Source organism: Catharus ustulatus, chromosome 6, assembly GCF_009819885.2.
Source record: "Catharus ustulatus isolate bCatUst1 chromosome 6, bCatUst1.pri.v2, whole genome shotgun sequence".
NCBI classification, from domain to species: Eukaryota; Metazoa; Chordata; class Aves; order Passeriformes; family Turdidae; genus Catharus; species Catharus ustulatus.
In genome coordinates this window covers 12674235-12702064 of record NC_046226.1, presented here as the reverse complement: position 1 = coordinate 12702064, position 27830 = coordinate 12674235, and the positions used below count along the sequence as shown (strand labels likewise).

Genomic DNA, 27830 nt, shown 5'->3' with positions numbered 1-27830 from the left:
ACAATTCAGTAACACCTGAAACCTCTGCAGAAGGAACTGCCAATAACTGTAATTACAGCATGAAAATCTACCATGTATTGATGGGAAAAGAGCTTTGGCCTGTGCCCTCTGTGCTGGGTGACTCCTGCAGAGCTGACCAACAAAGAGCCACTCATGTTTGTCAGCAGATGCCAAAAGCTGGGCTCATGCTGTCATGCTCACCTTTTCTCCATCCTTGTGCAAATGCATCTCACTTGAGCACCATAGCAGGCTCATTTTGGCTCAGTGTGTCAGAAGTAAGCACACTCATCAGCAAGAACTGTGGCAGCTTAGAAACCATTTTTGTTTTTCAAATGTAGTTTATTTGTTTCTTCACACCACTGCAGTAGCCTTTCATGACTCCCCTCCAGAGAATGCAAGCTTTTATAAACTAGATGGGATGAAAATGCCACCAAGATTCAGGCTATCAGTTAATTTTTTAAGATAAATCCTCAACAGAATCTTCGATCTTCTTATTTTATTTACTGTATATTTATATATTTGCATAAAGTGTTTTCTTTGTGAGCCAGCAATTATCACTGGTAAGGTTCACATTTCTTGAAGATAGCTAGAATTGCTTCTCCATTTTCTTTTTGGATGAAAACTATTTTCTCTGCTGCTGGATTGGTATCACCTGATATAGTTAATCTTCTAATCTTCTCTCTGGGGTGACATCAGAGGAGATGATGGAGACATTTCCTTTCTCAAACACAAAGCTCAGATGGAATTTTTACTAGTGAAAATCTTGCTAATAACATTTAAAAAATAAAGATAAATGCAAAATTATTACTTGCCTAGTTATTTTGGGGGCTGCTCTTGTTTTTGTATTTGTTGCTTCCTAGAGGGCAGTTTCAGCTGTCAGCTGTATCTTGCCTATTTTTACTCACTCTTCCTTCTCTGGATGAGCCCACTTGAGATCTTGTCAGAGCATCATCTCCTCTTGAAGCTGCATTATTACACTCCCCATCCACCAAGCTGAAATGCAAAGAGGATGTGTCAGAAAACAAAAATGAAATAAAAGTAACTGGGACTTCCTGGGCGCTCTGCTTCTCGCTGAGCCTGGTTGCTTTTCCTTCTGCTGATTACTGTACTGAAGTTTGAGCCCATCTGACCAGCAGCTCATTTCTTTGCCACCTGTACTTGTGGCACAGCATCCCAGTGATCCCATAGGTACATCTGGGACCTCAGTGACTCAGGAGATGTGGGGCTGACAGTGGGATGGGTGCTGGCCAGCCAGCACGCTCCCCTCTTGCTTCTCTGCCCTTTGGCTGGGTGCAATCCAAAATCTGTCATTAATTTCACCCCTTACATTAGAGGACAAAAAGGTACACTCTATCCCCACAACTGCAGGGCTTTTCAAGGGGAAAAACAGGTCTTTGCTGGTAAATTTCTAACATTTTGGGCTTTTCAGTGCCCTGAGAGAAGGTCATCCATATCCTGATGCAAACCTGCTTATATCTGCCTGCAGTTTCTCTTCTAGCCCTGTCCTTCCCCTCCCCCTCCCCAGGCTGTGAATCCTCCATACACAACAGTCAGAAATCTCTTCACATGGCAGGAGAAAGCCCAAGGGAATTTGCATAAATTAGAAGGGAGAAGCGCATTTCAGCCATTCTCTCTTTAAAGTGCGTGGAAATCACGCTGATGGGAGATACAAACGCCTGCCGAAGCGGGCAGTAAGGCGCTTGCCTCAATCTCACGGAAAATTGCAGATTTAATAATCAGATCTGACTTGGTTAGCTAAAGAAATAATTCTCACTTCTCATGATTTCCCTCTGTCAGGAGAGAAAAAGGCAGAGGGAAGCAGAACAACTCACCCATGCCCCTACGCAGTGCTGAGCTTAGCAAAGCCCTTCCACCAGTAATGTCAGCAGGCAGGCAGAGTCTGGCAGGGCCTGAGATCCCACAGTGGGTAGCACAGCTCCCTGCTCTTCCTGTGAGGTTTGGATGAGGCTGGCTCCATCCATGGCTGAGCAAGAGGCAAGTCAGCAGTAGCAAAAGCTCCGGTTCAGCTAGGAGCATTCAGGTGGATCAGGCTCTTTTTACAGTCAGATTGCTGAGTCAGTCAGGGCACAGGGGAAATTATGACCTCCCCATGGGGTTTAAAATCTGAAAGCCCAGATTTTCCATGATATTTAGGCACTTAGATCAGATAGGATGTGTAAACATGTAGATGAGAAACAAATGTTTCAAATCCCACTACGTCTCACTCGTGCAGGTGACGGTGTTTGGGCTCCAAGGAGGCTGTGCACTTGTGCCATGGCAGGTGCCCTGCACCCAGGTTTCCCCAAACATGCCCTCTTTCCCCAGGCACATCAGCTCAGCTCCAGGACCTTTGTATCTCTAGAGCCCATTGCACTGTCAGGACTGGCCTTGAACACATCCAGGGATGGGACATCCACAACATTCCTGGGCAGATATTTCTTCTGGAAATCTCCAGAGAGGGACACCATAGTAACTGCTCAAGTATTTCAAGATGGATCAGGAAAATGCAACTCTCTTCCACAGGAGAGTAAGTGGTCCAGGAAAATATTTTTTAGGGAATACTCCAGTGGCTTCCTTCCATACATTGCATTTACTACTCCACTCATGGTATTTGTCATGGATTTATGTAGATGGCTGTCTGTCAGGGAGTAGATTGAAACAGAGAGATTTATAAATGGATCTCTGCATGTTGAGGGATAAGCATCCTTCCTTGGAAAGCCTAAGTGAGAGCAGTTACTGGTAAATATTTAGCCCCTTTCTTACATTAGTTTAATACCTGCTGAAATAATATGTGCTTTACCTCTCACCTTTTATTGTTTATTTCAACTTCTGGCTTTTGCCTTTTTTGCCATGACAGACACTAGGCTTATTCATAAATGCCCAAAACTTTCTCTGTCAGACTTAAATTTTCCAGGCTTGGCCTTTTTCCCAGTTCTTCTCTTTTCTGGCTGAGAAACAGGGAAAGCTAAAATAAATACTCTGTTTTAATCAAAGAAAAAAAAAGTCTTATAACTTATCAAACCCCAGCATTATAACTAAAGTATCCAGAGATCAAAGCACATTTTTTGATTGAAGTATACGCATCACAAGAAGGTATTTGTTTGTGAGTATTGTTGCAAGAATTAGGTCTGATTTGTTCAACTTTTGACCTGCTTTAGTGTTTCACTGAAGAGCTCTCCCAAGGCCAAATCCGAGTAAGGGCTCTGGCAGATGAGCTCTTGCCAACTTTACTGTAATAGTTTAAGATGTATTTGTCCTTCGCCCTCAGTCTTCTCTGCTGGCTTCCCTGCCCCTCTCCCAGAAGATGCTAACCACCTGCAGCAGACGTGGCCATGGACAATGTAACAGGGGTTACTGAGGCTTCTGAAATTCCTCTGGAGGACAAGATAGAGCTGAGACACCAGTCTGGGATTTGGCATGCCCTCTCTTCAGGCATTTGTCCAGCTCTGCTCCAGGGCTCTAACCTTCAGTAGAGGAGCACCGGCACACAGCTGTGAGAAGTAACTTCAAAACCAGCTGCAGCTGTTTGCTCGGAATACAAGGAGGAATGGTGAGCCCTTAATCCTGCAAATACTTATGCCTGTGTTTGTAACTGTGAGCAGTTCCAGGAACTTCAGTGGGGCTTGAAGTTAAATTGACACGTAAATGCTTGCAGAGCTGGGAGCCTGCATTTTCACAGGGCCGAGCTAAGAGAGCTTTGATTCTCACACATTGGAGCAATATGTTTCTGCAGGCAGATGACACTGAAGAAAAGTCCCCTGATCTGGTTTAGGCCTTCTTCCTTTTCTACATGCATACTGAGATCAAGACCAGACATCTCCCTGACTGCCAGAATAGCTCGTGGCCACTCCTGGGGTCTGTGGGTGGCAGCAGGATGGGGAGGTTAGGCATGATGCCCTGCACTTCTCCTCTTGTACAGCCTCTTGGGCAGAGAGCACAGCCTGAGGCTCAGCCTCTCCTCAGAGCTGCCCTCCAGGTGAGCCTTACACCAGTGAGTATTTCCATGTGTGTAGCATGGGCAGATGGAGAAGCAGGCACTGACAAGGGCTGCCCTGACAGAACTGTGCCAGCAGATTCTCTTGCTGGCCAGCCCCAGTAGCCACCCCACACTTCTGGCTCCGATTGCCCAACCCTGTGTAGGCAACCCGAGGAATGATTTTGGGAACATGTCACAATCTACTTTTGCAGCTATTTTTGCTTCTTAGTCAGAGGCCTGACATCCTGAATTGAATCCATGGCTAGCTGTGCTGCTGAGTAATGAGCAGAGTATTAAAAGCTTCTCTTCAGAGAGAGCTCAGGCAGAGCTAGCAGTGTCAGCCTTTGGGTGCTTAGACTGAAGCATCTGAGTAAAAATAGCCCAAATTTTTCAGAGGTGCTGGGCACCCTGTTATCCTAGTGCATTTCATATAATTTATGTTTTTGGTTTTTTTTTTTTTTTCCTTTGAGGCATTTTGAAGAAAGGTATTCCTGATGGTTCATTTCTCCCAGGGGCTGTCTCTGGCCACATGGTCTGGAAGTGCTTCCCGGGGAACCCCACTAGTGCTTCCCAGAGCCCCCCTTGCCTCCTCCCAGCCCTCCCTCCCAGCTCTGGGTCCAAAACCCTGACATTTGTGATAAAGGTCTGAGTCAGGCAAAGCCCAGACTGTTCCTGGCTGTTCCCAGGACAAAAAGTGGCAGCAAATCAGCACCACCCCCCCGGGTGTTGGGGCTCCCACCAGGTCCTGCACATGCCTCTGCCAAGCCCAGCCTGGCTCTAGCGCTGCCAGAGCCTTTGCTTGCACTTCATTAAGGTGCCTAATGAGCAATCAGGGTGCAGGGGTACTCACCACTGACTGTGCGAGTCCGGGAACCTCATATCAAGCAAATCCCAAATAAACATTTTCAAAGATTAAAAAAATAAGTTACAGGAGCAGCCACTAAACTGCCATTAAAGTGGCATGTTTTAAGCAAGAAAAGTCACGAAGTTGCAGAGAAATCAGCACCCACAACATTATTATAAACTACAGAACAGCCTTTAGTAACAATGTCGCAAAACAATTTCTCAGATATTACAATATAAACAAAGACCTTTTTCTTCCTTCCTCCTTAAAGAGATACACCCAGGCTTCTGCCCCCTTTGCAGCAGCGTTCGTGCTCGGACCCTGCAGAAGGAGAGGCACAGTGTCACAGCCTGTCCCCAGCCCATCACCCCCGGGGAGCAGGAGAGCCCTGCGGGCGCTCCCACCGCCAAGCCCAGCGCACCGCAATCAGCTCTGCTCTCCCGCAGATCTGCGCCTTAGCCCTTAAAAGCCGTTTCATAAATATTCGATGGCCTTTCCGACAGGGTAATGTGCCTCTGTGACATTAAAGAGGAAACTCTGCGAAGGGGAGGGATGACAACAAATTTATCCACCAATAGCACACTCTTTTGGCACAAAAGCACATTCTTATCTTTACATCCCATAATGAGAAGGCAGGGACGGGAGTGTTGCTACAGCTCTCTGGGTGGGTAGATGTGGAGTGCAGGAGAAGGGTGGCTGTGTGAACTGTTAGATATTTTCTGCCCCTTGCCTTCGCAAAGAGAAGGACCCGCGCTTGCGGTCCTGCAGTGGTTTTCCTAAGCCCCCGGGGAGGAGGACTTCTCGCACGATGTCAGACTGCGAGGGACTGCCTGTGGGTAAGCGCCAGATTTATATTTACCCCAGTGTCCTGCCGGCTGGTTCACATTCTCAGATTGCAAAGTCACACGCGAAGCCGCTTGCTTTCAAAGGGAGCCGGAGCCGCAGCAGGGAGCGGAGAAACTCCCGAAAGCTCTGCAGATGCTGGTGCGGTGCCTACGAGTCCGCGGTGCAGGGCTGGGGAGGGTGGGGATGCCTGGATGGTCTCTGAAGGCTCAGGGGCTGGAGGCAGAGCTCTGGAGCTCAGACAGATGGACCGAGGTGTCGGTATCCGCAGGGATGGGGGTATCGATGGGCTCACTAAGCAGAGTTTGCGGGGATGGGTGCTACAGGACCAGGCGCTGTGTGTGCGTTCTGTTTGTTCCTTGATAAACCTTCCTGGATGGCAACCGACGCAGCAAGGGCAGATAAATGTAATGCAAATTTGCTGAAAGGAAATAGAAATGTATATTATTTTAAAAATAAGTGCATTAAACACTTTTCCTGTATCTGGGAAGGAATCCTTTACTAGGGTTAGGGCTGTATCTGTCAAACTTCTCTGAGCAGAAGAATGTGTTAGCAAGTACCATGTTTCTCAGCTGTTTTTTTAAAAACTTCTAGAGGAACAGTAAATATTATCTGGGCTGCCTGTACAAAAGGAAACTCTTGTCAAAATGATAGCCTAATTATCCGCCAAGGCACTTTACTAATAAAGAGATGGACTACTGGAAACATCTTTTATTTTTTCTTTTGCCATGGCAAGCATTTATCTTTTCACATGTATCTGTATATACAACATGTGTAGCATGTGTTCCATTGGTCTATGAAGGCTGTGCATCAGAGATGAGGTTCTAGGCTAAAACGTGCGGCTGGAGAAGGAGAAGGCTGCTGCAATGTTTTTCTTTTTTCCTCCTCTCTCTGCTTCCATTTGCAGAGCAGATCCCAAGTCCAAAACAACACACTCATAACTAGAGTGGAAAAATATAAATTATGTATATGGTGCAGAGCAAACTGCACCATGCACAATTCTCTGGGCTGTTGCTATCAGTGAAGACAGGAGAGATGAAAATGAGTGTTTCCTGCTTACCTGCTCAAATGGGTGAACTGTTAACCAGCAAAGTTTCGCTTCTCCAGGCTTTGATTTTAAGGGCCTGGCCCCAGTTTGCTTATTAAGCACTCTGAGATGGGGGTGGGATATTTCAGGGTGGCAGTATCAGTATCAGCTGGCATCTGATATTAATGATGAAACTGATATCTGGAGTGCATGGCATCTTGAGTGCAGAAGTTACTAATATCTCAATTACCTTTGCTGCTGAAAGGACCTTCGAGGTTTCTTCCAGAAAAACATTCATGGATGCATTGAGGGAAGGAAGCAATTTTCTTTGGGCAGGAATGAAAGTTAAAATGATGTTTAGACATGGATCAGAATACACAGAGCAAAGGTTTATTTCTCTCTGTTTCCCCAATAATTCTCCCATGCTGCCCAGCCCTGTCTCCAGGCCTGCTCCCAGGAAGCAGGGCACATCCTGCCCCACGCCAGACACAACCAACCTGTCCCAAGGGACACCTGCTTCATGGACCTTGCAAAATATTCTGGTTCCTGTACTTACAGACACGTGGATGCATATATGCATATAACAATATGCACAAAACCAGCAGTGGAGAAAAAAATGGTAGTAGTTTATCAGAGTTATTAAGCAGTCTTAGTGAGCCAGCTACTGACAGCTTGCTTTTCATGTCAAGGAATTTTGAAATAATTCTCTTTGTGGCTATTGCTTTTTAACTAGATAGGTCAAAATTTAATACTTCAGCAGTTTAAAACTTTACACTCCATAAAAAGAGTCGCAAAAAATCATCAAACTTTCTAATACACTGATGAGTGTTCACTAGTGCAGAATTGCCCCTTTTCTGAATCCAATGAGCATAGCAAGGCTGGAACTGCACTTCTAAAATCCTTGGTTTTGAATATAGCCAGATAATACAGCTACAAAAAGTCGGTGCAGTGACAGATATCATTAGCACTGCAATGTGGCTGCAGTCCAGAGCCCTGCTTCTAACACAACCCCACAGTCCTGTGTGTGTGCCCGTGTATACACATGCACATGGATATAAATAAGTTTAGCCAAAGCACATATTAGTGTCAAGTGTATGCACTGCTTCAGTAACCTCTTTGCAAAGGGTGTGCCTCACCAACAACCTGGAGAACTGCACTTTGTAGTTACAGGAAATTAATGCCAGAGTTTTTAGACTGCTTTCAGCCTACACAAGAATGTAGCAGGAACAGCTGCTCAATTGTTCCCTCAGAAAAGCAACTTAGGGGGAATGGCTGAATACAATCTTGGACTTAAATAGCTGGACATGAGAGGCTTGATACACCAATAATTTTTCAAAAGACTTTACTCAGTAAGAGTATCCTACTTCAGTGCTGGAAATGGTTATGCAATTTTTAATGATGAAAGCACTGGGTGTTTTTATATTACTGGTTTCTGTTCAATTCCAGCGTGGCTGCACCCTTTCACTGTTGTGGAATGAAATTTAAACATGTGATGCAAACAAAGTTTTATTTTGTTGTTTGAATGTAGTACAGCAGATATAAAAAAAGGATCTTAAATGCCACAACACAGATTACACGTAAGCAAGTGTCCAGCTATTTTGGATAAAATTAATACCCAAAAAAGGCATTTGAAAGCCTTTTGAGATTTGAAAGTTAACAGAATTCTAAAATTTACACTAATAATTTCCCATTGTAACACAGGGAGAGAAAGAAAGAAAGATCAGTCAGTTCAGGATAAATGCACTCCAATTTCTTCCTCATTAGCAATTATTGACATACAGATGCTACCCATTAGTGCCAGCTACATAGATTTCTTGTCACTCCTACAAGCAGATAAAAGAAAAGCACATCAATTATTTAAGTGCTTCCCCTTGTGTGTATTATTTTCCTCTTGTAAGGAGTCGTAGTTCAGTCTCTGAAAAACTGAAGAGCTTTTCACGCATCCAGCATTTTGATTAGGAATATATGAGTCATGATGGTTCTGGTTCTTAACACAAACCTTTTGACTTCAGAAAAATCTCTGAAGTCATGCAAAGGTTTTTCAAGTGCCTCTTTTATTTCTTTCCCCTTTCAGCCACAGACTGACTTTGAATAGCATGGGTAACTTCTTGTGGATAACACCACTGTTGAAATAACCCAGGGTATTGAGCCATAACAGATGAAGATTATAATGCTGAAGAAGAACACCAGGAGTCTCATATATGCATACTTTCTCTGTTATTTACTGCAACAGGGCTAAGAAGGGAAGAAACAGAATTGATGTAACTTGTTTTGCAGCAGGTGGCACGCAAATCTAACTAAATTTCCTTAAAATTCCTCACAAACTTTTATTGGCCTTGTTTCAGTAGAGGAGGAAGCAAGACTTTTCATCTGAAGTATGTTCCTGACTCTTCAGCTAAATACTTCCTTTCAAAGCTAAAATTACATATTTCAAACATGTCTTTAAGACAGACTGGAGCCAGTTGATAAAATTGGTGTTTTCAGAATTAGGATATCCCAGAAAAATACAGGAATTTAGATTTCCTGAAATGTGACACATTCTGCACTGTCATAGGGAGTCCATTTATCTCAGTCAGAGAGGCTGTTGGTGAGCAAGGCCTCCAGCTCCCATACTGGGCTGTCTCTAAACAACTACTGGGAATAAAATACAGCCCACATGTATTTCCTGTAACAAAAGAATCATGACCCAGCACATGCATGAGCACTACTCCTGTCAAATAGAATTGTCCCACTTTCACATACTCATATTAGCATAGGATTATGCATGAAATTAACATTTCATTGGATTTGGTAAAGAATGTCTATATTTTTGAAGGTAACTCTGTGTTTCCCTTAGGGGTGGAGCACCACTTGTGCATTACAGTTTGCAGGGTGAGCCCCTCAGTAAAAGGCAATGCCCTGAAATCACCTTGCAGAGCGGCTGTGCAGACTGCAGTTGGTGCTTGGGGATAAGCAGAGAAGTGGGAAGGGTTTTCCAGCATATCAAACCAGTTACCTGCTGTGGCTTAGGAATGAGATGGCATGACGTGAGCATCTCAAGAGAGAGTGCAGACTCACAGCAGGATGAGCCACAGCTCCTGACTGCACTAAACCCACCAGCACTGGCTGCTCAGAGCTCCCCAGGAGCATCCCCCTGCAGGGGAAGGTGAGCCCAGGATGCTGGGATGATGGGAACCTGGCAAGTATCTGTATTATTTATCAGGGTTTGTGACTGATAAACACTTCACAGAAACTCTAATCTTGGTGTATGGACCACTTGGTAAACTCATTGCCTTTGGCATTTGGGAAGTCAGCTTAGGAGATGAATGCTAGCTATGAGAAGTCACACATTCTCCAAGAGACCATTCCTTCATCACAAAATACAGATGTTACTAAATCAAAATGCAACATTTTGTTGACAATGTCAATATATCAATACATTTCTAAAGATCACATTTTTGAAAATTGAAATTGAGTGGAAGCAAGACAGAAAGCCTTTGGATGGTCAGATAAACTAAAATCTGATCTAATATCAGGGAATATTGCCCCAGTTTGATGAAAATGGAATTGAAATACAAGAATTGTCTTGGCTGCTGGGAGTTCTCCTTCCAGCCAGCTCTGTTGCTTCTCCAGAAATTCCAAGTGTCCTCAGTGTGTCCAAGCATTGCCTTGGGCAGCAGGGCTGTGCATTCAGGGGGCAAACCCTGATGGTGATGAAGCAAACATTATGGTATAAAGCTTTAGAGAGAGTTTGGAACACAAAGATCAGGCAACCACACAAGGAAAAATGAGTGACTCTGGTGCCCCAGGCATCCATGTTTTGCAAAAACACCCCCAGAAGCAGATTTATGGTGATGAGCAAGACCCATGGAGACACCAGGGTGGGAGCCTGCCAGAGGCATGCCTGGAAAGCCCTCTCTGTTCATACAGCATTTTAAGACAGCCCCATGAGCCAAAATATTCAGCCTACAGTCCATGAAGAGTTAAAATCACCTGGGTGCAGCCTTCACCTGCTGCAGAGGCTGGTAAGAGCTGAGCCTGGGTTAAAGGATATCCTGCTGAGGAGGGATTCCCACCTCCAGACAGGGCTTTCAAAGCCTTGGGGCTCTATGGCTCAACTGTGCTCTCTTCCATGCACCTCCTTAGATGTTTTGTTGGGGAAAAAGGGCTTTTCCATTTGGGGGAAATCTGAGGCCTCCCCAGACCACAAAGCAGTTGCTTCAGTGCTGAGAAAGGGAGAGAACTGGGAGAGAGCCAGAGGGCAAGGAGCAATTCCACATTAGCACTTGGGCAAAATGCCACAAATGGCAAAGCTGGTTCTTTTTCATCAGAAGCAAAGATGAGAGGGGGTGGCCTCTGCTGCAGCCCAATATTAGGGGGTTCTCATAGGGCTTCAGCCTAGTTTAGGCAAACTTAGTGCACCTGCACACAGCTGTGTAGTACAACACCCCTCTGACACTCATAAAGTTGTTTCTGACAACCAGCTTAAAAGTTTGCAACCTCTGGCACTAGAAAAATGACAAACTCAGTTGCTGGCTCTGTTTTTCTCCTCCAGCATGGGTGTCCTGTCCCTTAGGCCTGGTGGTGGTTTGGTGGGAGCTGACTGCTCCAGGAGAGTCCTGAGCACAGGCACTGGGTTAGTCTTCATCTCCAGCCTCTGCCTTTAAAGCAGCAGGTCAGCTTTCCTTCTAGACTAACTAGACTAGAACTAGACTGCTGGGCTAGCCTAACTGTTCAGCTGGCAAGCAGAGGCTGTGCCAGGTCACTGCTTTTCTGAAGGAGGATGTGAGTATGTATGCTATGTGCTACAGAGGCTCCAAGTGAGGGTATTTGACCTGGCAGACACATTAACAGGAATTTTCACAAGAAAATGATTGTTTTTCTTTCTTTGAGGAGGGGTGCTGAAGGAGGAGAACTCTTTCAGGCAGTCAGGAGAGGCAGTAGAAGTTTGTGTGAATGTTTTCTGCTGGGATGGTGGTTAAGGATCTAGTTAGGAAATACAGAAGATGCTACATCTTTCCCAAAGGGAGGATTTTCCTTATCTGCAGAAATATTTGGAAGCTGTAGCTTGTCCCAGGGTCTGTGAGCAAGAGCACTTGCACTGCACAGCACATTTCTGAACAGTGTTATTCCATGTTTACAGTAATTTAAGGCATGCAAAAAACAACCAGGATGTTTTTTCTCCTCCTCTCCTCCACCCCTCATAACATCTGCAGTATTTCCAACATATTCTGTGTTAAGCCGTCAGTATTTAGAAGCCACAATTGCATTTAACAGTGTCTAGAGCCTTCTCTTGCTACAGACCTGTTATACAGGCAGTAATTTAGAGGGTGGGGCCCCCTTCCCTTCCTTTGTCATTCAGTCTGCAAACTGAATGCTCAGTGTGCCCTCCCAAAAACCTGGCAAGTGCCCAGTCTCTCATCATCATATTCAGTTGCTTCTCTGTCCCTGTTATTTCTTTCCTTACAGACTGTGATCAGCTCCCTCCCCACACACTAGTGGTTTCCACAATTAAATTAAATTGTAACATTAAGGATTACCTTACAGACCTCTAAAACTCACATAAAGACTGTCAAGATCCCCCAAATGTTTTCTTCCCTGTAGAAAAGAAACTCTGGGGCAGAGGAATGGATTCCTGACCAATGCCAGGTGCTGGGCATGGGCAGGTTAATATGCCCAGGATCAGTTCCCCAAAGGAGTCCTGGGTTTCAGGGAGCAGCTGAAGTCACCCTTGAGTCAGCAGGGCACACAGGGACTGCCCAGAGCTGCTCTCTGCTGCTGCACACGGTCTGTCAGTCACACAGATTGCTTTTGGAAGAAAAGCAAGCCCTTGCTCAGAGGACTCCAAACTAGGCTCGGTAAAATGGCTGTGATCCTTGAGGAATCACAACAAATTCCAAGAAGCCTTTGGGAAGTACAGTGCTGTCTCCATCACAGAAAAACAGGGAGCATTTCAGAGAGCTGCCAATGGCTGATTTATCTAGGCAGCTTTTCCACACCGCCCAGGTGGGAACCCCCAGCACCACATCACTGCTCCCAGCACTCTTTCTAAGTTTTTCAAGTTTCCACCACATCAGTGCTCCTTGGGAGAACTCAGGCTCATCCCCATCAGGTATTATGAAGGCATGAAATTAGGTTTGGAGAGATATTTGAAAGGTTTAGGCCCAAAATTCCCTCATAAATCCATAGGCACTACATGCAAACTTGGCATTCCATGTGATTGTCACCAATCTTACAAATAAATATACACTTACATTCTTATCCTTTGTGACATGCTCTTGTGGAACTGCAAGACATGCTTTGTAATCACACAGTGTACCCAGAACACTTCCCAGTGAATAACAGTTACTGTGAAAATGGTAAAATCCTTGCTGCTGAACCAGAAGGTGAAAAATCCTGCAACCAGACAACTTGCCTGAAGAGGTCTGCTGAGGAAATAAAGAATAAAAGAAATAAAAGCACAGACACACAAAAAGACCTGTGTGTAAAACATTACAACACCTGAGTAATAAATAAGTAAAACTAAAAAATCTAAAGTGGTGACAGCAAGCTGAGCATCTCAGGTTGTGCTTGACCATGTGATTATGAAGGACCTGACTTCAGGTTAAATTCATAATTAGCACATCTCCCACTCACGTTTTGGGAGCATGACCCAGATTCTTTGAAATCAAGAGGAGCCTTTCCATTCAGTCCAATGAATTAGGATCACAACTCTCAAAAATCTCAGAAATATCTTTATCCCCTGTCCCATCAGTAAAAATTGTGGCTGGGTCACGTTTGTTGTACTCCTTAGACCAGCAGCCTGAGCCCTGTGCTGTGTGGCTGGTGAGATTTGCTGGGTGAGGCCCCACCAGCAAGCACTTGTGGGGCATGGGAAGCACCAGGCATTAGTCATACTTTGTCCCAGCACAATTGCTCAGATAAATGTATTTATGTTTGCACTAATTAAAACTAAGTGAATGTTTTGTATTTCCCCTAGTGAAACATTGCTGGATGTGACTCAGCAATAAGTCACACACAGAGCCATGAGTACAGAGTTATTCAGAGTTTATATGTGAGAGACTGAGGCACATCAAGATTAAACCAAAACCAGTTCCTAGTGCTGTGGGTGTGTAATTGGAGGTGCCAAGGAGCTCTTCTTTCAGAGCACCCAGCACACCACTGCATTTCACATATTCAAACCCCTTTGACAGCTGTGAGCACTGGGCATGTCCATAAATCAGACCTGTGGTCTCTGCTCCAGCGTGAGGTGAGGAGGAACATGGCATTAGTGACCATTTGGGAAAACCTGGGCTCCCACAGTTGCTCCAACTCTTCTCCCTTCAAGAGCTGCTCTGCAGCTGAAGCATAAATGCAATCCAGTTCCCAGCAGAACTTTTCAAGCTAACAACTTGAAATTGTCCTTGATCTTCCTGGAATGGTGTACTTTACCATGTTCAATATCTTCAACAGGTGAAGCTGGGATATTATGATAAACAGCTTATTGGAAACACATATGTCATAAAATACAAGATGCTCAGGCACCTCATAACTACATAACTACAGAAGTGTACTTGCTATAATTATAATTTGATATTTCACCAATTGCTTGGAGATGCTCTGCAATGTCAATAGCCTCACACACAAACACTTCTGATACAGACAACCTGTCTTTGGGACACTAAATCTGTCATTTTCTACAGGTCTTTATCTCAAATCAGAGACTCCCAGGTTCATCTTGTTGCTATGACAGTCAGCTGGCCTTCTGAAACCCATATGACTTAGGCATGATATTGCAATCTTTGTGCTGGAGCCATGTGGACCACATGTGGAAAGGATTTTGAGAAGGAAACTATTATTTCCTGCATCTGTAATGAATTCCAAATGGTATATTCAGGCAAACTAGATAGTACATTGATGAAATGGAAACAATTTAGCTGGGAAATATCATCTAAACTGTTTGATTATTCTTAGTGCTGCCAACTCTTTGATGTTTATCATGAGCCTCTGAAGACTTGTTTTAATTTTTTTTTCCTAAAGCCAGGTTTCTTGCATCATGATTTTTTGGTGGCTGTCAAAATGTCTATGCACTGTCCATTTTCACCCAGTCAGCAGCACATGGGGCTGGTTATGCCAATGGAGAGTGGGGATTTTTTTGAAAGATGTTTTGGTCAAGTATTTAAACATCCAAGGCTTAGGGAGAAGCATCATGTGGCAAAGTGTGAGAGAATATGAAATGCCAGGAACAGATATGGCAGACTGAGGTATACAGTGCTCACATATGTAGGGTGGAGAATAATATTTTTCTAACAAAAGCTGTATTTTTAAACGCCAACCACATTTCTTCATGTTTTCATTTTCAGTAATTTAATGAAAAAATTGGAAAACTCCAGGGAAAGCATCTAATCTGCTCATAGTTTTTCACAGGAGGAGTGTTTGTTTTCTCAGCAAACTCCTCTCCTACAATTATTTAGTTTCTCCAGATCTTTGGGGAGCATCCTGGCACACAAAGGAGCTGGAGAGTCTTTTTGCTGTCCTTTAGTATTCCCTGCCTGCTTTGATGTCCAATAAAGTGGGAGGAGTAAGAAGACAGCTCTTCACTATTCTCCCACTACACTGGAAGGAGAAAACCACTGAAAACCAAGCAGATGACTCATTTTTGTTGGAGCATGGTGAGTCTCACTCCGTACTGCAGGAGTTTCCCTGCTCAGGCCAATCAAAACATAACCAACTCCAGCAAGGGTCCAGCACCATTTTGGGCTTTGGGGTTGCAGAGAGCTCATCAGACCCTGAGCAAAAGCATCTCCCTGCTTCATTCTGCCAGTGGGATTTCAGCAGGACAAAGCCAGTTCCTGAAGCAGCACATGTGCTCCTGTGCCATGGCCCTCATTCCCAAGGTGAGGTGTCCCTGCAGAGGAGCACCCCAAGATGCATGAGAAAACTCCCTACTCTGGCTATGAGACAAAGGCAGCCAGGAGCTGAACACCTCTGTTTTGTCCAAGAGGAAGATGCAGGATTAGAAAATACTTGTTTGTGCTAAACTGATTTTATTTTCTCCCACGGAAATGTGCCTCAGAGTTGAGCACGTGCATTTGCTTGCTTTTCCTAATGAAGTCCAGCAGCTGGGTTATCCTAGATAACGGTGCAAAATCTTTAAAGATTTCCTTGTTCTGAGATGATTGCCCAGTTGACAAGCTACCATGTAATTAAGCTACCTTGAGGGACAGTGGAGAACTGGAGGTAACTGGGTGTTTTAATGAGTCACACAGAGTGAGACAAGGCTGCAGCAGGAGTCCATCCCAGCACGGCCCCAAGCCCACCCAAACATGTTCTGTGCCACAATCCCAAAAGGAGAGTTTGTAGAGAAGGGCCAGCACAGGGGAATCAAATTTATTTTCCACTACTTGACACAGTGCCTTGCCCCAGGCCAACCTGCTCACAAGTCAGTTCTGGAGAATGCCAAGGAGTGAACACAGCTGGGCAGGCACTCCCCACTGCAGCTGCTGCAGGCTTGGTCTTGTTCTCCTGTGCAAAATCACTTGTTACCTGCAATGAGTCCCAGACCTGTCCTCTCAACAGTTCATAGCATCTCATGAGCCCATGTGCTCAAATTTCTGTGTTGATCCAGTATCTAATAACTATAAAAGGTGTAAAAAATCAGCAGGAGTGCTAATTACTCACTGAGCTCAGACTATGGTCAGAGACAGTTCTAGGCTCTTGCCTAGAGAGATTAACTTTAGTTCAGTAAGAGGTTATTAGATTGCTGTTTCTCCTACCATTATTTTCCAAAACCACATACCACAACTGAATTATCTTCCTTGTCTAAATTCTCTGGCTACTGATGATGTTTGGCTGCCTTGTCTGCACTTTCAAGGCCTTTTGCTAAATTTAGACAAGGAGGAGATTCTTCTCCTCTGGACCTTCATTTTGTGGTTTACTCATTGAATGCTGGAGGCACAATGTGAGTTAAAATCTCATTTGCTGCACAGCCTGGTGGGTTATGGCTGAAAAAATTGATTTCTACTTGCTACCTACTAGACTTCCACATGCCCTTCATGTGAAGGGCACATGCCTTGTCCCCTGAGGGATGCTGCTGTGGGTTCCCAAAGACCCAAGATCACCGCTTTCTTTTTCAGATGTTACCTAAGGCAAGCATTTCCTAAAAATTCTCTCTTCAATTGTGTATGGGGATCTCAAGAGATCTTAAATAAATGATGTCTCTGCCGCAGTGCTCCCTGGAGACTCTTCCTCTGAGACCTCTCTGGCCTTTCTTCAGTGCTTCAAACCCTGCCCATCTGCTGCTGCCTTCCTTGTTCTGCCCACCAGCAAGTCTTGGGAAAATACCTTGATTTTTATCCAGAGAGGAAAGAGGGAGCATCAGAAAACCAATAGTACAAATCCATGAGAGTAAAGTTTTTGCATCTGTATACTCACGAAATAGAAATTCAAAGGAATTTTCTGTTCGCAATGAAGATCGTGAGACAATTCCTTTTACTTATTAACAGAAAGCATCTACTATTTTTGCATCTTTAATAAAGGTGTGTTTCTCCAGTTATTATGTGACAAACATGGAATTCTACCAAGTATCCAGTGATGACACAAACTACAATAGTGAAATATGATCCACTTGCCCATGTCACTGAAACCTCAGAAGGGAATTACAGCCTTCAGCAGGGTTCATTTGAGGTATACTACTTAAGGTAATAGGGCTGGACAATCTCATTAAGATTTGTTTCCACCCCATTTAAACACGGGTTCAAAAGTGCAGCTGGAGCTGTACTGGCTTTATCTTTGGCTTATGGAAGAGATTGGAAAAAGAAGTAAACAGAAAACACTCAGTCGCTCCATTGGCTGGGCCATGAGACTGCAGCACAGAGCAGACACAGGCTTGTGCCCAGGCCTGGAGGCTGAGGAAATTGGAACAAACTTTTAATCTTTATTACATTGTATACACTTTTTTTTCTTCTTTTCCCCCTCCCAGGAAATTTAGGAGATATTGCATCATTCCATGAGGGAGAGGGAGGCACAAAACAAATCTTCTTTAATGTAGTTCACCATGTTCACTGGACTTCTTCCAGACCTGAATTTGTCCATACCCATTAGGGAAATGTGTGGGTTAGGAAAAATACATTTTCAAACATTTCAGCTTGTGTTGCAGATTCCCTAAGTAGTCTGAGATGTTTACAAAGCTCCCAGTACATCAGGCTTGTCCTCTGCAGACCATGATATGTGATGACAGCAATCCTTCTATCACACTCCAAATTCTTCTTCTTGCTTCTGTTGAAGCCATCCAGACTGAGTTATTTGGAAGCATTTTCTCTTCTTTTTCACTATAAAAGCTGCACAGGATATTTCCACCTGGGAGAGGAGAATTTGCTAGATAGCAAATGCAGCAGCTCCCTGTATTTGCTGCAGTGTCATTCTGCTGAATAGATGCACCCAGATGCATCAAATGCTCAAGGCTGGCTGCCACTACCCAAACAGACTCCTGGTGATCATGCCCTGAAGCCCAGGGCCTTTTGGGATCAGACATCCTGTAATTCACAGGCAAAGCTCAAGCTGCCAGCACAGTCCATCTCTTCCTACTGCAGGCAGCACCTTCAGGCTCATCCTGGTGAGAGGGTGGGCTGCAGGCTGCAGGACCAGCTCCAAGGGGAGCCTTCAGCAGGCAGATGATGCAAACAGCAGAGGACATGACCTCAAGCATGTCCTTGGTGTTGCTTCCACATGCAACCTAGCTGAGCCCTTTGGTCTGGCAGTGGATTTTCTTCTTTGGACATTGCACTCCCACCCTTCTCAGATTTGGACCATCCTTTCTGGTTTACCCAAATCCAGAGTAAATGAGTACATCCAGAGGCCCCTGGAGAATACTAAGGCAGGGAAAGGCATTTGGCCCTCTCCTATGCTTTCTGTGAGAGAGTCAGCTGAGAAGTAGATCCAGCATTGCTATTCCTTTAGTTTGATTTCCTTGGCACTTGTTAGATGCACAGAAATGTACAATCAACACTGCCATGTAGACAGGTCTAAAATCTGAATGTTTGGAAGAAAAATAAGGGATTGAATAGAAAGAAAAATGGAGTCGGCAGTCCTAAGCACCCATCACCATAGTATCAAGGCACTGTTTACAAAACTTCTTTGTTGAGAAGTTTCCACATGCTCTTTCTTTCAATTTCAGTTAAACTCAACATAGTCACAGTTCTGGATTTAAACTGTGCCCTGAAAGGACTGTAATCTAAACATGGAAACATTTAAGTCATGTGCTAAAAGAAGAAAATGAAGCTGCATCCAGTGCTGTGTGAGGATCCCTGGACTGATCATGGTGGACCTGCAGTGGCCCCATTAACAGCCAGGGAAAAACCTCTTGCCACCCCCAGAGCTGCCACGCTGGAAGGAGAGCCCAGACATGCCATTGTTCTGTGGGGAAACTCTCCTGGAAGCCTCGAAGCTGTTGTCCCTAGGTAGAAACCCCCCTGCAAGCCCCAGAGTTGCCATCCTGGGGTGGAAATCATTCTGCAGCCCCAAGAGCTGATGTCTCATGGTGACAACCCTCATGCAAGCCCCAGAGTTACTGGCTTGGAAGTCCAAGGCTGGGCCAAAGGTAATGAGAGCTGCCCAGGCAGCCTGGTGAGCTAGGACATAACGTCCCCCCCTAGGTCTCTCAGTCTCTGCAGCTGCTTCTCCAGCACTGCCTGGCACATCCCTGCACTGTCCTCACCTCTGTGATCTAGGTGTGCCTCAGCCCAACTGCAGCAGAATTAGCCTCATCTATTTCCAGCAGCTGAGATGTGTGAAATGCAGTTCAGACTCTGGCATGAAGAGGGAAAAAATATTTGGGTATTCAAACTTAGTTTTGTTTAATTTGGAGTTATTAAGAATATTTATATTTTTAAACACAACATTTAACCTGACAGCATCCCAATAAAATGCTTTATATAAGCTTATTAGGAGCTTTTGTGCAGTACTATATTTATTGCAATTAGCAAATATTAGTGGGTCAGACAAACTGCAGGATATTTTATCTGCCCAGCTCCTATTTTGCTTCTCATACCCTGGCCTGCCATAACCTAACCCTAGCCTAGATTAGATCCTTTCACATATCAGCCTTTCTGCCTGACAAGCCTTAAAGAAGGAGAAATAAAAAAAGGGAAAATTAACGTAAAATTAACCATTAGGAACCTCTGAGACATCAAAAGAGCCTTTTAGATTAAGTCTCTCACCACTGCCAAGGTTAGTAGCAGTGCCAGTGGCATTAGTGGCACTAAGTTACTTAATTCTAGTATGATTCAAAATCATTTGTAGCTATGAGCTTATCCAGAGTAAATCCTCATCCTCCCAGGTCTTTTGTTTGCCTTCTCTTGACAAGCTATGTTGCATATAAATGAGGTCATAAAACATGTGAAGGAGGAATATATTTTCTTTTGCATTGAAGTTTCATCCGTGCAAATGCTACTGTACAAATGCTAGTAATGAATCGTATTAGTAGCTAATGAACTCAATCCTTATTTGGGCTTTGTTTTGGGGGTTTTGTGCCCTTATACAGATATGAAATATGTTAAATGAAAAGAAGGTTTCCCTGAATAAGGACAGAGAGTGATTTTAAGAGATACTTAGACCTCCCCCCTGTCAGTGGCAAAGGGTGGCCCAGCTGGCCTGTGTTCCAACCAGGATGGATCTCACAGGATGGCTGGAATTTAATCTCTGATGTCTTTCATGGTCTATGAGCAAAGCCACTTTAAGCCCACAGACTGTTCAGAATCCCAGGGAGGTGCAAAGGTTTGGTACCTGAGTTCCAAATCCTACCACATGTGCTGGAACTCTGATAAAAGGGTGAGGTCAGACCTTTCAGGTGAACTTGACTCTTCTGTGTGTACACACAAATGCCTGAGCCTTGACACTGATGAGCAGATGAGCCCTGGTGCTTATCCTGCAGCCTCCTGAGAGGATTCTGTCCTCTGGCAGAGGGCATCCTGCCTGGCTGGGCTGGGTGCTGTGCACAGAAGGTGTGGAGAAGCACTCAGGAAGCAGTGTGGAACCACTGCTCAACCCTCCACAACTAGCCTTGACCTTTGGCAGTGCCAGGAGGCTGTGCTGGGAAGGGCTGCTTGGCCCTGTCAGGCTCCAGCCCTACTTGGCTGGTGTGCAGCACGAGATGTTGATGCTCCTTCTGCCCTGTGTGCTGGCCTGCACTCTCTGTGAGTGATGATAGCTGGAAAAAAAGACCAACTTTTTTGAGGCTGTTAGAGGTTTTTTAGTTTTTCTGGAAAGGAGGAAAATAAAGGTGTCTGTGAAGTTCATTTACTCACTTAACAGTTAGACAAAAAGGCATCCAATCATCATCTTCTAGAACTTACTGTAAATGTGCCAAGTATGTGGAGTAGCAATCAGTAAAGTGATTTTTCATTTACTGCAAGCATCAAAACTATCTCACAAGGTTCAGAGATCAGTTTAGAGAGTTCATTTTGTGGGCTTGGGCACTGAAGGCCTTGGTTTAAAAAAAGCCATTCTTCAGCTATTAATTTTCTAGATTTAAGGACCCAACTCAGATATTTTCTGATTCTGCTCTTTTCCATTGGAGCTGCTTGGGTCACTGCTTCTCTACCCAGCTGTTGCTACCCTTTCCTCCCAATGACCTCCAGTGGGACAGCCTGCTACTTCACCACTTGGCAAGAAATCCCAGTCTCTTGCAGAAGATGCACTCCAAGTGCTCATCACTGGATAAGCACGACCCCTAAAGGCCATTGAACTGTGCTATGTGCCATTGCTGCCAGTAGAAATTATCAGCTGCAGGATGTCTGGAGGTGGTTTGCATTCCTGTCTGTAGATATTCATGCTGAGTCTCTCTCATTCCTCCTATTTTCACTGATTTCAGGGACCTCAGCTTGGACCTACTGTCTGGGCTGAACTCATACTCCTAAAATCTCAAGATCTCATCTATTATTTTTCTTGGAAGTTTTTTGATCCAAAAATGCATCAGCTGACAAGCTTTGTCTTGTTGTGCCTTTTACAAATGTAATCTTCATGGCATGTACTGGCTGAACTGAAAAATGTCACTGATACCTACTTCCACTGCCTTTCCAGGAATTGATTTAGGACACATTCTCAAGATTAATGCCTTGGCTGATGGTGAGGAGCATTAAGAGTGGACCATGATAGGGTCAGATTACATGAAAGGAGAAATACTAGCTGCAAAATCCACTACTATGCAGAAGACAGCAGAATATGTCATGGATTAATTTATCATCATTCCATTGGAGATGGAGCCAGCTACAGCACTACAAACTAGTGTCTGTGTTCCAGCTGTTTACTGTGATCTTGCACTAGCTGGTTTACAGAAAATTTAAAAGAAGGATAAATATTGCCTATAAGCTCTGTTGCCAAAGAAAATGTAAGAGGTATTATTTTCAGCTGCTTACTCATTAAGAGGGAACTGCAGCACTTGAGTCTTGCTTTGCTTTTTGGCTGCTGGGAGCCAACAGTTTCCCTCTCTGAGTGTGAAATTGTGCACGCCCAGCTCTTGAAGGAAAACAGGGATAAATCACAAGTTTTCCAAAGTTACCTTGTTAAAATAATATGTATAGTCTAAGCTTGTGCAATCATAAACATGCTGTTGGAAGGGAAAGTGTTTGGGGAAACTTTTACAAATTGGAAGACAAACAGGCTGGTATCTCTAGTTGTGCTCCAGTAAGGACGTGTAGTATTATGTGCAGATTGCCGGAAGACATCACTGCCTTTGCCAGTGGAAACAGTGTTTCCTAACAAAGACAGATTGTGCCTACAGGGAAAAATAAAAGAGATGACTGCCAACAATATCCGTGAATGTATAGAGAAAATACTATTTACTTATAAAAAAACAAGTAAAACATAAAAATCTGGTTACGTGGCTTGTCTGAACTGAAGGGACTAAATTGTTGGTAAATAAGATTCCTTCCAAACCAAACAATTTTATGGTTCTATGAGCTAAGTATAACTGCCCAAAGGATTCATGTATTATTCCCCAGTTATCCTACTGCAACCTTAAATACTTCACAAAACAATCCTTAGCAGCAAAAATTAAAACCAGCTGTATTTTATTAGTTACCAGTGAATCAAAAGATCAACAAGGAAGGAAGGAAGAAAGGAAGGACTATTAACCCCAGCATCCCAGATTCATCATTCCATCTGAAGATGGTGTTCATGGGCACACTGATTAGTGAGTGGTGGTTCCAGCCCCAGGAAAGTTCTGACTCAGCCATGTGCAGCTGCAGGGATGCTCTGGAGGAAAAGCAGGTTTTGGGTCCTCTGTGTTTGGGGCTCACATAAGTAACATTTGCATGCCCTGATTGTCCTTCCCTCTCAGATAACATCTCTGATTTACTTGCCCTTCCCATTGGAGCAGACATAAGGAGACCATTGGGCGACTAAAGAAGCATCTTGTTCCATTATTCTTCCTAGTGTCGTTAGTGGTGGGTAGAGTTTGCATACAAAAACTAGAGGATACTTCCAGGAATATAGTGATATTCTAACAGATAGTAAAAAATCCAACAGCTTCAAACACAGCCCATTTCAGGCTCAAAGTGCCTGTAGTAAACTCAGTTACACATTCATAAATCATCTCTTGAACTACAAGGATGTCACCAAAGAGCCCAATAAAATTTCCTCCAGTCCATGACAATTTACAGGGCTCTGATTTAAAACCTGGTCATCCCCCTGAGTGGGCATGTTTGGGGGCTGGGCATTTAAATCACATGAAGCTTTCCTTCTCACATGAAGCCTTCCTTAGCTGTACTTTTAGAAGTCATTCAGTGCAATTATTTATTACTTGCATAAACCAGGGCAATGCAAAGAGGTCTGCCAGTGAAGTTTAGCAGCATACTCCTGTTTCTGTTATTATTCTAACATTTCTAACCTAAGAAAAGGGAAATTCCTTGGCTTTATTTGTTGGGGCTCATTTTACTATTATTTTTAATTTGGGGGGAGGGGGCCTGAGGTTTTTTGGTGTGGGTTTTTGTTGTTGTTGTTGGTGGTTTTAGTTTTTTTTTACAATGTTGTATGCTCCCAGGGAAATAATAGACAATGATTTATTTATGAAATTCCTACAGCAGGGAGAAATCATGCTTGGGTCTTGCTGCCATGGAGGGAGATAAACAAACTAACATATTTAGCTAAAGATTATATATAACAGAGGAAAACAGCCTGAACAAGACTGGAGAGACATATACAAGCTGGCACAGGAGATACTGAGACAGAGAACAGAATGTTTAGATAGAGGCACTTATGGGTACTCCCCACCAACAAATGAATCATCCAGGGCATAAGTGGCTATTTTTAGCAGCAATGTCTCTGTTACTTTTGCCGTTTACATTGAGAAAACTGTGAAGCACTAGATAAGAGATGCTAAAAATCCATGCAGAACAACGCTGGGCTTCCCTGTACAGATGGGCAGGACTCAGAGTGCCTTTGGCCTGGCAGTAAACCTACAGAGATGATAGATAGATAGATAGATAGATAGATAGATAGATAGATAGATAGATAGATAGATGATAGATAATGAGAGGAGGTGTCTCCATGGTGCAGTAGTACACTCTCCCAACAGACATCATCACCAGGGGATTAGAATGGGAGTCCTCAGGCACCCTGTGTGCTGACAGCCTCCACTTCCATGCTTCCCTTAGCTCCTCTGGGGGGATCAGGGAGATTGCATCTTCTGATATCCTAATCATTGCTCGGGGCAAAATCCTTTTACTTCAGCTGTAAGGATCATGGTTTAACCCAACAATTTAGCCCAATAATGGAAACCAGCTGGTAACACAATATTTGGTTTTGTCATTATGTTCACCACTTGGAAGTAACAGACTGCAAAGCCCCTTTGATTTGTGGCAGGGCATTCCATTAACACATCTATAAAAACAGCCAAGATGTTTCCATTGACAGCACTTAACAATTTTCTCTATTACTTCGATGACTATTCACTTTGAATGGAAAGTGCTTTTCCGCACCATTGAAGCACAGCTAGTACATAACCTTGGAGCACTCTGAAGTGCTGAGATGCTACCAGAAGTAACACTTAGGAGAGCACATCCCCTCTTTGGCACTGCCCTGTGCTGCTCCCTGCCTGCAGCACGCCTGTGTCACCCATCTTCCCCTTTTGCATGATTACCAAGTCGATTTTGCATTCAATTCCTTGTATGCAATTGGTGGTAAAATCTATGCAGGTCTACGCTTGCTTCCCAAGCTTTTATTGGATAGCAAAAACAGTGTGTGCTTGTCTGGCAGTGGGGGATATAGAGACTGTAAGTTGAGAGGCTGATGTTCAAATCCAGCAGATCAGCATAAAGCCCTCGGGATATTATCCTTGCTGCAATTACAAGTAACAGCTAAAGAAAGGGTAGGAGGCTCACATAGTGAATAGAAATGTTTCTCTTCCTTTGCTTGTATGATCACTGCAGACAAGGATAAATAGTTGTTACTGTAAATCTCTCAGTGAAAAATTGATCCCCATTTGTGTCTATAGCTACCTCCAGCTTTTCCTTATGGGAGGCAATAGTGGGTCATCAATGCGGCCATTTGCTGCAAAATAAATCCTGATTCAAGAGTCTCCTTGAGTGACCTTTGCTTATAAGCACAAGAGTTTCTCATGCAAAGAGCCCCAGTGATGTTGATGCTGATAGGTAGATGGTAGGGACAATTTCACTGTGACTGTTAGAGACTGGAGATGAGGAACAAAAGCTCCTTTCTGAGAGCTGCTCATCCATCTCGAATGCTCCGACTCGCTTCGCCTCGTGTGGGACTGACTGCTTAGAAAAACCAACACTGCCATCTTTTACCACGTGCACAGGATCACAGCCTCAGCATGCACAAAGCATTACTCATTGCAGCTGATCCCATTAACGCTGAAGACACAGGCTCGCACTTACCCTGGCCGAGCTGCAGAAAAGGCTTCTGTATGAGAGGATTACAGCTACTGTTCAGATGCTCAGCATTTCCTAGCTAAAATATTTCACCGTGAAGCAATAGCACCATTAAGTTTGCAATGTACCACCATCTGTTTTATTTCTTCTGTTAAAGTCTTCCTAAAGTTTTCAGGGTTTTGTAAAGCTGTGATGAAATAAAAACTAACTGTTGCTGTTCTTGAATTTTACAAAACTACTTACTTAAGAAATAGATCAAAAAAATCTCAGGCTCGGTTGTACATTATAATCAGACTACCAATGCAAAATGGCAATGCAATGCAATTGGAAGCAGTAAGATGAGCAGATTTCTGGTTGCCCAGCACATGCCTCTCCGAGCATGCCTGTATGCAAACACAAAGGCAGTCTGACATAAGTCAGACTAACTATGTTATCTTGCATCAAAATATTTTCCCAGTTCTGTGTGTTTACAAATATATCTAATTCATGTATTTCTGAGCATATAGTGTGTATTGCTCAGAGTTGAAGCAGGCGTAGCTGTTCTTCTTCTATTTAAATCAGAGATGTTGTTGCATATTTCAGTGGATAGAAAAAGTGTTTCTCCAGGTGGTGCCGGGTTTGAGAAAAAATGTGACAAATTCAGAGAAGGCATCCAACACAAGCCCTCCAAACCACAGTCTTTTACTGCAGGACATGTACTCTCCCTTTCCACTGACCTTGCTATCCTAAGCATCTTCTTATGACATCACCTTAATGCTGTGGCTTAAAAACAGCTTAATTAATTTAGTGTCTATGCATTGCTGTCTGCTGCCATTGTAACATCCACATAAATAAAAAGAGGAGAGGGCACTCAGCTGCCTCTCATGCAGAGCCCTTTGAGCCCCGGACACAACCCACCAGCTGCTCCAGGGCCACCGCTGAGGAACATGAAGTCCATCCCTGAGGAACCAGCCCAGGCAGACCACAGTGGAGCACCTGAGTTCTGTGCAGGTCATTTGTTTCTTCCATTACTTAATTCCACATTGCTGTTGAATCAATGATGATTGCCTTGTATTTTATAACAGCTGGGATTTTAACTTAATTGACAAAGTAATTAATTTTCTTTAATTGTGATGGGGGCTTGCTGTTAAGTAGTAAGTAGACAGGGATAGTAAAATGATAATTTCATTGTCTGGATACTCTACTCATTTCTGTATAATCTGATTTTAAATACTGTAATACAGCAAGAAGAATTGTTTTGATCACATGTTCTTTATAAGTATTACCTGTTCATCGTAGCTAGTTTTGTCTGAGTGTAGAACAGAAAATAGCTTTCCTTTTCCTCCAGTACAGGCTGGAAAGTTGACAGGTGGCAGTAAAAAAAAAAAAAAAAAGGACTACAAATCTAAAGCAAGCTATAATGCCATTAATGGTTTAAGTTACTTTAATAAGAAAGGATTTGTTGCTTACTAGCTTGACATTATATATAACTAGTTTCAGTCAGTAAGGAAAAAAAATAACAAGATAAGCTATCAGTATAAGTAATTTTAAATATATTTCATTTTACTAAGTAGTAGACTTACAGATCTTTTTATTTTACCCATTAAGAAAAGTAATCCACATCTGAGATCTAGACAAGAAAATCCAAGAATGGAGCTCATGCAGAGACTAATCTATGTAGATTACATCTGGCAGCATACCCCCCAAACCAGATTTGAAACAAAACGATGTGTTGCATTTTCAGCCCACACCAGAAACACCAGCTCTCCTGTACCGGGGTGCAGTGATCTGCCAGGAAGTGGCAGTGGCTCGGTGGTTTGCAGGTGTGATCCTGGGAGGTGCTGTCAGTGACTGCTGTGGACTGCTGGTGCCCTCAGCAGTCCTTCCCTTCACAGCAGAGGAGCCCACAGAGCTGCCCCAGCCTGGCAATGCCAGCAGCAAGAGGTTTTATTTGTGTTACAGATGAAACCTGGGCCCTGCACAGGGAGAACAAGTTCAGGGGTGTCCTTCTGACAGCCCCACTGCTGCATTTCATAGCCTGAGACTCAGTAACTGAACAGCCCAGACAGCCCAGGTAGAAAGATGCTTTTGGAGCTGAGAATTATTCAGTGAGACCTTCACAAAAATGTTATACTTGATTGTGTGGAATAGGCACACTGAGGATTGAGGAGATCTGTTGAAGAGCCAAGACATTTCGTCCTGGCACACACCAAGCATAGCACTCTGTCAGACATCCAGGAGCTATTGAAAGACAGAAGTACACTGAGATCTCTACAGCTATCTGAAGCTATCCCACTGGGAGGTTGAATGCCAGGG

General features: G+C 43.9%; 1 protein-coding gene and 1 long non-coding RNA gene across 2 annotated transcripts in view; one reads left to right on the top strand and one right to left on the bottom strand.

The window, feature by feature from the left end:
* Nucleotides 1–454: 454 nt before the first annotated feature.
* Nucleotides 455–6019, bottom strand: LOC116997200. The gene is made up of 3 exons (XR_004418122.1): nt 5680–6019; nt 5068–5141; nt 455–993 (listed from the first exon to the last, which is right to left on the bottom strand). It is a non-coding gene; the product is annotated as an uncharacterized LOC116997200 (long non-coding RNA).
* The window catches only part of EML1 (EMAP like 1), a 128457-nt gene continuing 106037 nt past the window's right edge, over nt 5411–27830 (top strand). The window contains exon 1 of the mRNA XM_033061527.2: nt 5411–5656. Within this exon, the coding sequence (XP_032917418.1) occupies nt 5629–5656 (28 nt within the window). The 5' untranslated portion in view covers nt 5411–5628. The remainder of the gene's footprint in view (nt 5657–27830) is intronic.